Genomic DNA, 12,229 nt, shown 5'->3' with positions numbered 1-12,229 from the left:
TATTTATCAATAGTCAGTCATGCGCATGGTCATCTGCAAGGTGCCTCGGTCTACGGTTCTCTTATTTATTCAAATAAATTTCAGAGTATAAAAAGCCACGACTTCAAGGCATATAAAGAAAGAAAATTACTAGACAAATTAGATGGACGAACATCTTTATATCCATAGTTGTTAAAATCTTGTGATTCGCAATTCGATTCATACAATCCGTATCAAATTCACACCAAATCAATTTGAATCTTACTGGTGAATCTAAAAACAATTGAATTGTTGCTGAACAAATCAACCTGAATCTATCAATTCACACATTTTTAGGACTTTTCATACCCTGACAAACCCAACTGGTTTAAAAGACATTACTTTTTTTTACAGTTTTTTTTTTTTTTTTTGCATGATTATATTCCACTCCTTGTCTACGTCAGTTTGTGCTAAAAAAAGAGGAGAAAATTGAACTATAGGTCTTATTTGCCTTGACATAACCATTCTTCACTCTTGGAAGAGTATAGTGTTTTGCTATCTATAAAAAGGGGTAAAACACTCATCGGTTAGGGTGGTACTCATGTTTCATTGATTTGTTAACATTTAAAATCTGATTCTTCTAGTAGTTTGTTAAATTATCATCATTTTTTAAAGTTAATTATTTTTTTCCCTTTTAATTTGAGAAAGAATATGCATGAAATATTATTTTTTTCCTTTTGACTGTTGATAAACACTAAAAGTGGTCTTCATTATTTTTTCTTGATTCCTTCCCTTAAATAGCATAAAGTTCATTTTTTTAACTAATATTTCTTGGCTTGTTCCCTTACTTTTCATTTGTCTAGGGAAAACATACAAATGAAATATGATTTTTTTTTTTTATTGTCAAAATTAAAATGTATTGTACTATTTGCTTGTTCTTTGTATACCAACACATGCAAGTCATTTGGAAATGATTTTGGAAATTTGTACCAAATCTTACGATTCAACTTGATTCTCAATTATTTCCAGAAATTGAAATTTCAGTTCACAGTCTGAATCCCAATTTTACAATTATGCTTATATCTATAATTCAAAAACCATTAGCCATCGTTTAAAATTGAAATTTCTATCCATTAATATCTACATTATTATGACGGCTTTTCCCTAATGCTTCTTTGCTTTATCTAACTATATAAGTAACTTAAACTTGTTCCAGGCCATATTTCAAAGATTTTATTTTTGTTTCTATTACAGTATCTTACTATGTAAACACTATACTTGCTTTCAAAAATAAATTACTTTAATCAATGAGGAAACAGCATTAAGGTAATTCAGTAGTTTATAAGAAATTCTCATAACCAACCTATGCAAACACTATAATATTCACAGAAACAATGCACATCCCTTTCTAGCTGACAAGCAATCAAATAATCATTGTTTTCCATAAGTTCATGAAATATCTTTAGCCCACACACTGACAACTAATCAAGCTAAACTTCCTAAATATAAATTAACAGAAGACAGAAACCTTGATTCAAGGACGAAAAAAAATACTAGAAAAATCTCCAAGGTAATTTTTCTAACCACTGCTTTTTCAGAAAACCATAAACGAAAACCATAAAAGGGCATACCAGAAGCATCTTCAACAGAGCATGAGTCCCAATGTGAGCAAGGGCACTTTTAATCTGATTATGTCCTTCAAGCTCATCAACATAGTGCAGAACAGATTCACCTTGCTCATAAGTTTCCACTAAGACAGCAGGATGCACCAGAGGATATAAAGGCTTTGGGAATGACACATCTTTCCATCTGCGGAAATTATAAATAAAACGACTCAAATGGGCAGCTTCTCTTGCAAGATCAACTTGAGACATCATGAAAACAGCAAATTGCCGTATGCTTTCATCCAATCTCAACCAGTTCAAAGCAGGGACGAACTTTGAAATCCTGGCAACAAAATTAATTAATATGAAATCCCTTCTAATTGATTCGCCAACACCTGGATGTCTAACCTTTACAGCAACTACTATGGGCTTGGTTGGCTGGCCAGCATATCTGTACTTCAGAGTAGCTCGATGAACTTGAGCAACACTTCCAGATGCAATAGGTTCCTCTTCAAATTTTTCAAAAATTTCGGGCAGTTTGCGACCAAATGCTTTCTCAATAGTCTTCTTTGTGAAAGCAAAACTGTGCACTGGTGCTTTGGTGTGTAGTTTTGATAACTCAATGCACAAGTCCGGAGGGAAGAGATCTGGTCTTGTTGCTGCCCATTGACCCCATTTAATAAATGCCGGTCCCGCTTTTTCCAGTGTAAGATGGACAATACTAATCCATGTTTTTCTAAATTGAAGGCCAAGGGAATCCACGAAAGGAGCCATAGCAATGCAAGGCGAGAATAAAATAGCCAAATAAATGACTCTGAAAAACAATATCAAGCCCTCTAAAAGCGAAAAGAGAACTGAAATTAGATAAACATGTCCATCTTCCACATGCATGCATAGAGAATTTGTTGCTGGCAAGGGTTCTGCATAAGCCCATGTTCTTTGTGTGAAAGCAAGCTCTCCAATTATAAAAGCAATAACACCAGGAGCTACAAGATGAGATCTAGTCAAAGCCACGCTCACAGCACAAGCAATCCTACTTATGGGTGGTAAAGCCGGTCCACTGTATGAACATATCTGAGAAAGCCTCTTCCAGGCAATTTGGGCATTGTGTGAGATTGTATTACTTGCTGAAAGGACATAGAAATTCTTGGAACTGCTATGACTCCGCAAGTTCTCATGAGCTTTCTGTAACTTATGTGAGGCATTTCCCCGATCAGGAAATTTAAACTGCAAGTATAATCTGCAAAGAGAGTAAGGGAACCCAACTCTATAATGTTCCCTTTTATTTTTAACTTCTGAACAACTATTGCTCCGACTAGACAGAAATGAATGTCCGGCCCTCCTAACACTTCTGAAGGTCAAAAATCTGCATTTATGAAAAATAAATTGATATTTATCATGCATGGTACATGGAAGTCTTTTCAAAAAATATAGGAACTAGCAATATGAGGAAATGCAAAAGATCAAAAAAAAAAATTTTAAGTATCCAAAAACAAGGTAGATTCTTCTCTCACTAATGAAGAGATCTTGGCAGAATGCCCATATTCAATTGAAACAATTTTTGCAAAGAAACAGCCCACTTGTTTCCTAAGCAGAGATGGGAAAAAATGCCCAATATCAGTTCATTGAATAGTTGGTCCAGTCTTTGTTTTACATCAAGCAATAGGTGGAGTAACTCCCAATCAGCAAAAAACAAGACGTGTAGGCATATCAACTCTTCAAGTTCACATTGAAATAGGTATCCACACAAGGAAAAACACCGGCCATCCATTCGTTATTAGGTGAATCCTGGAAACATCAAGACAAACTAACATAGGGGATCTGTTTAAAACCATTGAATTCACAATATGGTAAAGTAGTTTATAGATGGAGGACCACTCCCTTGATGGTGTTGAAATGACTTTATTCGCAGTATTCCTATCTATTATTTTGGAAATTTATACTTCTTCCTTTTTATTAGATGGAATTTCAATGAATTACATACACAATAACCCAAGTCCTAGCATTCAATATAAAGTGATTCATATTTTCTGCTTATCAGTAAAAATCACTACACATGTCGATTTTCTTGAGCAGAACTCATGATCCTCCACCACCTCTTCTTCATTTTGCCCCTTTTGTTGTTTCAACTCATTGATTAATTTGTATGATCTTGGAGGGACTTTTTTACTGATTTATTTATTTTTTTTACTCCAATTGATTCTTTTCTAATTGTTTTTTTGATTATTGGGATCATTTAGAATTGCACTGAATAGAAATTCTTTTTAAAAAAAAAAAATTCAGCCATCTGAATCAATTCTTCCTTGCTTTTAAGAAATTTGATTTGAACATTTTTAAAAGAAAACATGATTCTCTGCATCAGTTTGCCATTTTCTGCAATTCCAAAATTGGACAACTGTTTTAGAACCTGCACCAAACATGCCCCAAGCTTCAAATTTGAATTTCCTTCTCTTTACTAACATTTTTTTAGCTACAAAATAGAACACCAGCAGTAAAACTAGGTAGTAACCTAAAGTAACGAACGAGGCAATTAATCAATTTTGAACAAAGCACTTACTCAATAAGAGAATTGTTGATTTTAGAGAAGAAAATAATTCTCTTATTTTTTTAATGATAAATGTACAGTCTGTATATAATGGAAGGAGGAAAAGCTCCTTTCACTATATTCAGTAACAAGATACTAAATTACCACAAAATCAGGAAACTGGCCAAATATAGGAAACTATAAAATAGGAAAAAAACTAATAGAGATATCAGGAATTTTTAACTTAGTCAACTACTAATAAAATCAGAATTGCTGCAACGGTATCCCTGAAAATCAGGGATCGGGTATTTCCACATTCCCCCTCAAGCTAGGCGTAGATGTTAATCAAGCCAAGCTTGGTACTCAATGTTAGTAGGATAGACAACAAACTTACCATAAATTGTTCTACATTTATTTAGGAAACAAATCTGTCAAACCTACCATAAATTGTTGTATAGTTATTTAGGAAACAGATCTGTAAATATCTTTCCTGAATTAGGGGTCAATGCATAATGTTAGGAGATGCTGTAATTAGGATGCTTAATGTTAGGAGATGCTGTAATTAGGAGATATTGTAATTAAGGGATATATTATAATTAGGGAAAATGACTTCTATATAAGAAAAGGACCACTCGATTGAGGATCATCAAGCAAATCTGACATGGTATCAGAGTCACTCTCAGAATCAACCTTGTCTTTGGTCCAATTTTCGTGGTTCTAGGCTCTGGTTTTCTGGTTTCTTGGGTGCGAGTTCTGGTTTGCAGTTTTTTGGTGAATTTCGAGAGATTCTAGTTATGGCTAACAACTACAACTCAAAAGTCTTTCAAACTCAGTTTACAGGGAAGAATTATGCTGCCTGGGAGTTTCAGTTTCAACTTTTTGTCATGGGAAAGGAGTTGTAGTGTCATGTTGATGGGAGCGATCCAGCACCTACCGATCCTATGAAGTTGATTCAATGGAAGGTGAAAGATGCTCGCGTGATGACTTGGATTCTTGGGTATGTTGATCCACTGCTTATACTCAATTTAAGGCCTCACAAGACGGCTAAATCGATGTGGGAGTACTTGAAAAAGGTCTATCATCAAGATCATTCCGCCTGGCAATTTCAGTTGGAATTGATCTTGCTGCCTATTCCCAAGGTACACTCTCTGTTCAGGAATATTTCTGTGGTTTTCAGAATCTTTGGGCTGAGTTTTCCGACATTGTGTATGCCAATGTGTCGGCCGAGTCTTTCTCTGCTGTTCAAGCAGTCCATGAAGCTAGCAAAAGAGACCAGTTTTTAATGAAACTAAGGCCAGAATTCAAGTCTATTCGCTCCAACCTGATGCACAGGGATCCTTCACCATCTCTTGACGTGTGTTTTGGAGCACTTCTTCGAGAGGAACAACGTCTTCTTACTCAATCTTCACTTCCACAAGATAATGCTGTCGCATACGCTGCTCAAGGCAAGGGGAGGGGTTGAAACATGCGTACGGTTCAGTGCTACAGTTGAAAAGATTATGGGCATATTGCCGCCCATTGTGCTAAAAAGTTCTGCAGCTACTGTAAACAGACGGGGCACATAATCAAAGAATGCCTAAAACGTCCTCAAAACTGACCCGTGACTGCTTATCATGCTACTGCTACTGGCCAAACTTCGGATGGGGTAACCAGCACTCAAAATCTCGCTCCAGTGTCACCTTCCACTGCTGCTACACCTGCCCTTACACCAGAAATGGTGCAGCAAATAATTGTATCGGCATTTTCTGCTTTAGGGCTGCAAGGTAATGGTACTATACCCTCTCAATCTTGGCTTGTTGATTCCGCTGCTTCCAATCACATGACCAGTTCTCCTGATATGCTTAGCAATGTTCGTAAGTACACTGTTTCTTCTAATATTCAAGTTGCTAATGGCCATCTTTTACCGATTACTGGGGTTGGTGATATCGCACCATCACTTATAAATATTTTTGTATCATCTGGGCTTTCTACGAGTCGTATCTCGGTTGGCCAATTAGTGGATGATAATTATAATGCTCAGTTTTCTCGTGATGGTTGTCATGTGCAGGATCCGGTGTCGGGGAGGGACAATAGTGAAGGGGCCTAAAGTTAGGAGACTCTTTCCATTATACTTTCCCATTCCTAGAATCACTTCTTTGGCTTGTACTACTATTTCCAATAATTGTGAAGTATGGCACAAATGTTTAGGCCATCCAAACAATGTTGTTTTATCTCATTTGCTGAACTCTGGTTCGTTAGGAAAAAAGGATTCTTCTTTGCCTCATGCTTTGTCTTTTGATTGTTCTACGTGTAAAATCGGAAAAAGTAAGATTCTTCCCTTCCCTTCTTCCGGGAGTAGGGCAAAGAATTGCTTTGACCTTGTTCATAGTCATGTATGGGGCATTGCTCCTGTCATTTCTCATGCTCATTATAAATATTTTGTGACAATAATAGATGACTATAGTCGGTATACTTGGGTATATTTTCTGCGCTATAAGTCTGAAGTCTTTGCTGTTTTCAAATCATTTCTAGCATAAGTTAAGAATCAATTTACCACTAGCATTAAGACTTTACGATCTGATTCTGGTGGAGAATATATGTCTCATGAATTTCTTGAGTTTCTTCGTCACAAAGGAATTGTTTCTCACCACTCGTCTCCTTATATGTGTCAACAGATTGGCGTGGCTGAGCGCAAAAATCAACATTTGTTAGATGTTGCTAGGACCTTATTACTTGCATCTTCTGTTCCTCCTAAATTTTGGGTTGAAGCTTTAGCTACAGCCATGGTCTTAAATTTCCACGAAATTATCGAAATTTCAGTCGAAATTTCCGGTTTCCGTCACCCTAGAAATCGAAATGGCAGTCGATTTCTGTCTTGTATAATATCCGTCGAAATTTCAACAAATCATCCGAAATTTATCGAAATCTCGAAATTTTAGCGAAACTTGTCGAAATTTGAACTATGCAATGAAATTTCCCCGAAATGCAAATGAGAAATTTTGGAGTTAAGTGAAATTTCTCTCTTAATTAATTTTATTTATTTTTATCGAAACAAAATATTATTACAAGTGCTTTTGAAATTTATGAAAAAGTAAATTTACAACAACATTTTATTTAACCATTCATGTCTAAATTATCATTATTTGTATAATAAATAATATTTAAATGGTTTATGAATTTCATTTGTATTAACTAATCACTAAATATGTTTAATGGACATTATCTTACAAATATGTTTGATGCACATATTATATTACAACTTCTCCACCTCATAGACAGCATAGATGTATTTACTTGTAATGTATTAGTCCTAAAACTTAAATTGTTATGTCTATTAATCATTTCTAAAGCTTTATAAAATAATTCCATGCTTACTACTTATTTCCATTATTTTTTCAAATCGAAATCGAAATTGACATCGAAATCGAAATTTTCGTCAAAATTTCCGTACTTTTGGAGCTTCGAAATTTTAGTCGAAATCAAAATTTAAGACCTTGGCTACAGCAGTATATTTGATTATTAGGTTGCCTTCTAAAGTGCTAAATTTCGACTCTCCATACTATTGTCTGCATAAACAGCACCCTAGCTTTCTTGACTTACACACTTTTGGCTATGTCTGTTTTGTGCATCTACCTCTACATCAACGCCACAAACTCTTTACGCAATCTATGAAATGTGCCTCTATGGGATATAACTTATCTCAAAAAGGATTTGTGAGCTACAATGCTTCTTCCAATAAATTTCATATATCTCATAATGTCGTTTTCTTTGAGCATCAATGTTTCTTTCCTAGTTCTCTTACATCATCTCCTACAGTTTCTGTTCTTCCTCACTTTGATGATTTGATATGCGCTCCTGAACACTTCAAGCCTGGTTTTGTGTATGAACGCCATCAGCAAACTTCCTGAGTCTGATCGGCCACCTGATTTTGATCCCATTTTGCATCCTCCTTGACGATCTGATCATGCTTCTCATCCACCAGATAGGTATGGTTTCCCTCATACCTCCTTCACAGCTACCTTATCAATTGTGTCAATTCCTAATTCTTACTCACAAGCCAATAAACATGAGTGTTGGAGAAAGGCTATGCAGGATGAACTTCAAGCTCTTCAAGAAAATCATACATGGTGCATGGTCCCTTGTCCTTCTCATATCAAGCTAATTGGGTGTAAGTGGGCTTTTTCTGTAAAACTTTGGCCTGATGGGTCTGTGGACCATTATAATGCTCGTTTGGTTGCCTTTGGCAACCGCCAGGAGTATGGGGTTGACTATGAGGAGACTTTTGCTCTTGTCGCTAGAATGACCACTGTGCGTACTATTATTGCCATTGCTGCCTCTTAGGGATGGTCCCTTTGCCAAATGGATGTGAAGAACGCATTTCTTCACAGTGATTTATAGGAAGATGTTTACATGACCACTCATCCTGGCCTTTGCTCAATGTCGAATGTGTGTAAGCTGAAGCGCTCTCTATATGGTTTGAAACAAGCTCCTCGGGCCTGGTTTGATCAGTTCTGGGCTACCTTCGGTTTTCTTTCATCCAAAGTCAGTATGATTCCTCGTTGTTTCTTCATACGACTTCTGTTGGTATCGTTCTTCTTCTGGTTTATGTCGACGACATTGTAATCACTGGGACTGATTCTGCTCTCATTGATCAGCTCAAGCAACAACTTCATGATTCCTTCCATATGAGGGATCTTGGTCCATTCCGATATTTCCTCGGTTTGGAAGTTCAGTCGGATTCATCTGGGGTTTTCCTGCATCAGCATAAATACACTGAGGACTTGATTCCCTTGTCTGGTTTGCAGGACTTCTCTTCAATGGATACCCCTTTGGAAGTGAATGTCAAGTATCGACGTGAAGAGGGGGATCTCATTCCTGATCCCATGGTGTTTCAACACTCAACAGTTAGTTGGTAGTCTCAATTATCTCACTATTACACGGTTTGACATCTCCTTTGTTGTCCAGCAAGTCAGTCAATTTATGCAGTCTCCTCGCCACCTTCATCTTGCAGCAGTCCGCCGAATTATTCGATATCTCTAGGGTTCCTCTCATCGTGGCTTGTTCTTCTCTACTGGTACTCCTCTTCGCATTGTGGCTTTTAGTGATGCTGACTGGGCAGGATGTCCTGATAGTCACTAGTTAGTCAGTGGATGGTGTATGTTTCTTGGTGATTCCCTTATCTCTTGGAAGAGTAAGAAACAGGATCGTGCTTCCAAATCTTCGACTGGGTCAGAGTACTGTGCCATGTCAGCAGCCTGCTCGGAGATGTGTGGCTCTATGGCTTACTTTCTGAAATAGGTCTTCCTCAATCTACTCCCACTCCTCTTCATGCTGATAATACAAGTGCTATTCAAATCATTACAAATCCTGTCTATCACGAGCGTACCCAACATATCAAGGTGGACTACCATTCTGTTCGGAAAATTGTCGATACTCGGGTTATCACTCTTCCACATGTCTTAAGCGACCAGCTAACGTCTTTACCAAAGCTATGACACGACTACGTCATCAATTTCTTGTTGGCAAATTGATGCATCTTGATCGACTAGGATCAATTTGAGGGGGATGTTAGTAGGATAGACAACAAACTTACCATAAATTGTTCTACATTTATTTAGGAAACAAATCTGTCAAACCAACCATAAATTGTTGTATAGTTATTTAGGAAACAAATCTGTAAATATCTTTCCTGAATTAGGGGTCAATGCTTAATGTTAGGAGATGTTGTAATTAGGATGCTTAATGTTAGGAGATGCTGTAATTAGAAGATATTGTAATTAAGGGATATATTGTAATTAGGGAAAATGACTTCTATATAAGAAAAAGACCACTCGATTGAGGGTCATCAAGCAAATATGACACTCAAATCTTCAAAATTCTTCCTTGGTAGAGCTTTAGTGAGGATACCTGCCATTTGCTGACTTGTCTGCATGTAAAGCAGACTAAGTGTCCCATTTTCTATCTTCTCCTTTCAGAAGTGGCGATCTATCTCCACATGTTTTGTCCTGTCGTGATGCATCGGACTCTTTGCAACGTTAATAGCTGACTAATTGTCACAAAATATCTCCATTGGTTCAGAAGTGATGATTCCTAGTTCCCTCGTTAGTCTTTCTATCCATATTCCCTCACAAATTCCGAGTGCCATAGCTCTGAACTCCAATCCTGCATTGCTCTGAGAAACTACTGGTGTTTCTTATTTCGCCACGTTACTAGGTTTCCCCACACATACGTATAATAACCAAATGTTGACCTTCGGTCAATTATTGATCTGGCCCAATCAGCATCAGCGAACACTTCAATATCTTTCCTTGTGTTTTTCCTAAAGTACAAGCCTTTACTTGGTGTCATTTTAAGGTACCTCAATATCCGGTTGGCAGCTTCCATATGTTCTTGAGTTGGATCATTCATGAATTGACTAACTATACTAATCGAGAACCCAATATCAAATCTGGTGTGCAAGAGATAAATCAACTTCCCAGCAAGTCTTTGATATCTAGCTTTGTCCACTAGAACACTGTCCTTATTAGTACTTGAGTCCATGGGTGCTTCAGCCGGTTTGCACCCAAGCTTTCCTATCTCTTTAAGAAGATCTAATACATACTTCCGTTGTAACACTGAAATTCCCTTTCCTAACTAGGCTACTTCCATTCCAAGGAAGTATTTTAGGCTCCCAAGATCCTTGGTTTCAAATTCTTTGGCAAGTAAGGTTTTAAGCTCGATCAGTTAGTCTTCATAATCACCTATTAAGATGATGTCATCTACATACACAATGAGAATCGCCAATTTTCCTTCAGTTGAATGTTTGATAAACAAAGTGTGATCTGCTTGACACTAAGAATACCCATACTTCTTCTTTGTTTTGTTGAACCCGTCAAACCAAGCTCTCAGGGATTGCTTCAGTCCAAAAAGGGATTTCTTAAGCTTACATACCTTATTCATAGTGGCCTTTGTTTCAAAGCCAGAACGAATGTCAATGTAGACTTCTTTTGTAAGGTCTCCATTGATAAAGGCGTTCTTAACATCAAGTTGGTGAAGAGGCTAATCAAGATTGGCAGCCAATGATAGTAGTACCCAAATAGTGTTTAATTTGGCTACTGGAGCAAACATCTCTTGGTAGTCAATGCCATAGGATTGAGTGAACCCTTTTGCAACCAGACACACTTTAAATTTGTCCACACTTCCATCAGCCTTGTATTTGATAGTGAATATCCATTTACATCCTACTAGATGTTTCCCACTCGGTAGGTCTGAAATCTCCCAAGTTCCATTTTTCTTTAGTACCTGCATTTCTTCCCATACTGCAGTCTTCCATTCCGGAATTTAAATGGCTTCTTGAATGGAATTAGAAACCTGCACTTTGTTTAGATTTGCCACAAATGTTTGGAAGCTAAGTAACAACCCTTTATAAGAGACAAAGTTGTAGATTGGATGACTGGTACATGACCTCCTACCTTTCCTCAAAGCAATAGGATAATCAAGGTCATTACCAGTAGATCCATTGGTGATGAATTCAGAGCTAGTGTTACCTGGTGAAGTTTCATGTGTTCTTGCATTCGGGTCAAATTCTTGACTTTGCTCGGGAGGTGCTTGTTGCTCTAAATTTTCTTGAATCTTCTCCTTTTGAGAATATACAATGAACTCACCATTGGTTGCAGGTTTCGGACATTGGACAGGAGTTGAAGGAGGTGGAAGATTTTCAAATTCTATTTCTGTTTGGTGATTGTGGTTTGGAGTAGGAGTGGGGGTAGTTGAGATAGGAGGGATGGTGACTTGGGGACTTGGGTGGTTGTTGGTTGTTCAGGCATCAATATCCCAAAGTTGGTATTCCTATATGAGATTCTCCCCCTGAATATCAAATTTGGGGTAGTAAGGTTGATGTTCAAAGAAAGAAACATCCATGGAAGTGTATAGTCTTTTTCTAATCGAGGAATAGCATTTGTACCCTTTTTGGTTTGTAGAGTAACCAAGGATTATACACTTAAGTGCTTTGGGGTTGAGTTTATTTCTATGTTGTTGGTGGACATGGACAAACACAAAGCACCCAATACTTTGACTGGTATTGTTGAGACAATTCGGGTGTTGGGATAAGAGTGAAGAAGGAGTTGACAAGGTGTTTTTTGGTGGACATGGACAAACACGAAGCACCCAATACTTTGAGTGGTAT

At 37.3% G+C, this 12,229-nt stretch overlaps 1 protein-coding gene across 3 annotated transcripts in view; it reads right to left on the bottom strand.

Annotated features, from left to right (window-relative positions):
* The window catches only part of LOC131166354 (uncharacterized), a 32,477-nt gene that overhangs the window by 17,049 nt on the left and 3,199 nt on the right, over positions 1-12,229 (bottom strand). For all 3 annotated transcript variants that reach the window (XM_058124837.1, XM_058124827.1, XM_058124841.1), the window contains exon 2: positions 1,590-2,928. In XM_058124837.1, coding sequence (XP_057980820.1) covers positions 1,590-2,928 — 1,339 coding nt within the window. The remainder of the gene's footprint in view (positions 1-1,589; positions 2,929-12,229) is intronic.

This window comes from Malania oleifera, chromosome 1, assembly GCF_029873635.1.
Source record: "Malania oleifera isolate guangnan ecotype guangnan chromosome 1, ASM2987363v1, whole genome shotgun sequence".
Taxonomy (NCBI): domain Eukaryota; kingdom Viridiplantae; phylum Streptophyta; class Magnoliopsida; order Santalales; family Ximeniaceae; genus Malania; species Malania oleifera.
Note: the sequence above shows the minus strand (reverse complement) of the source record. Positions and strands in the feature narration are given on the sequence as shown.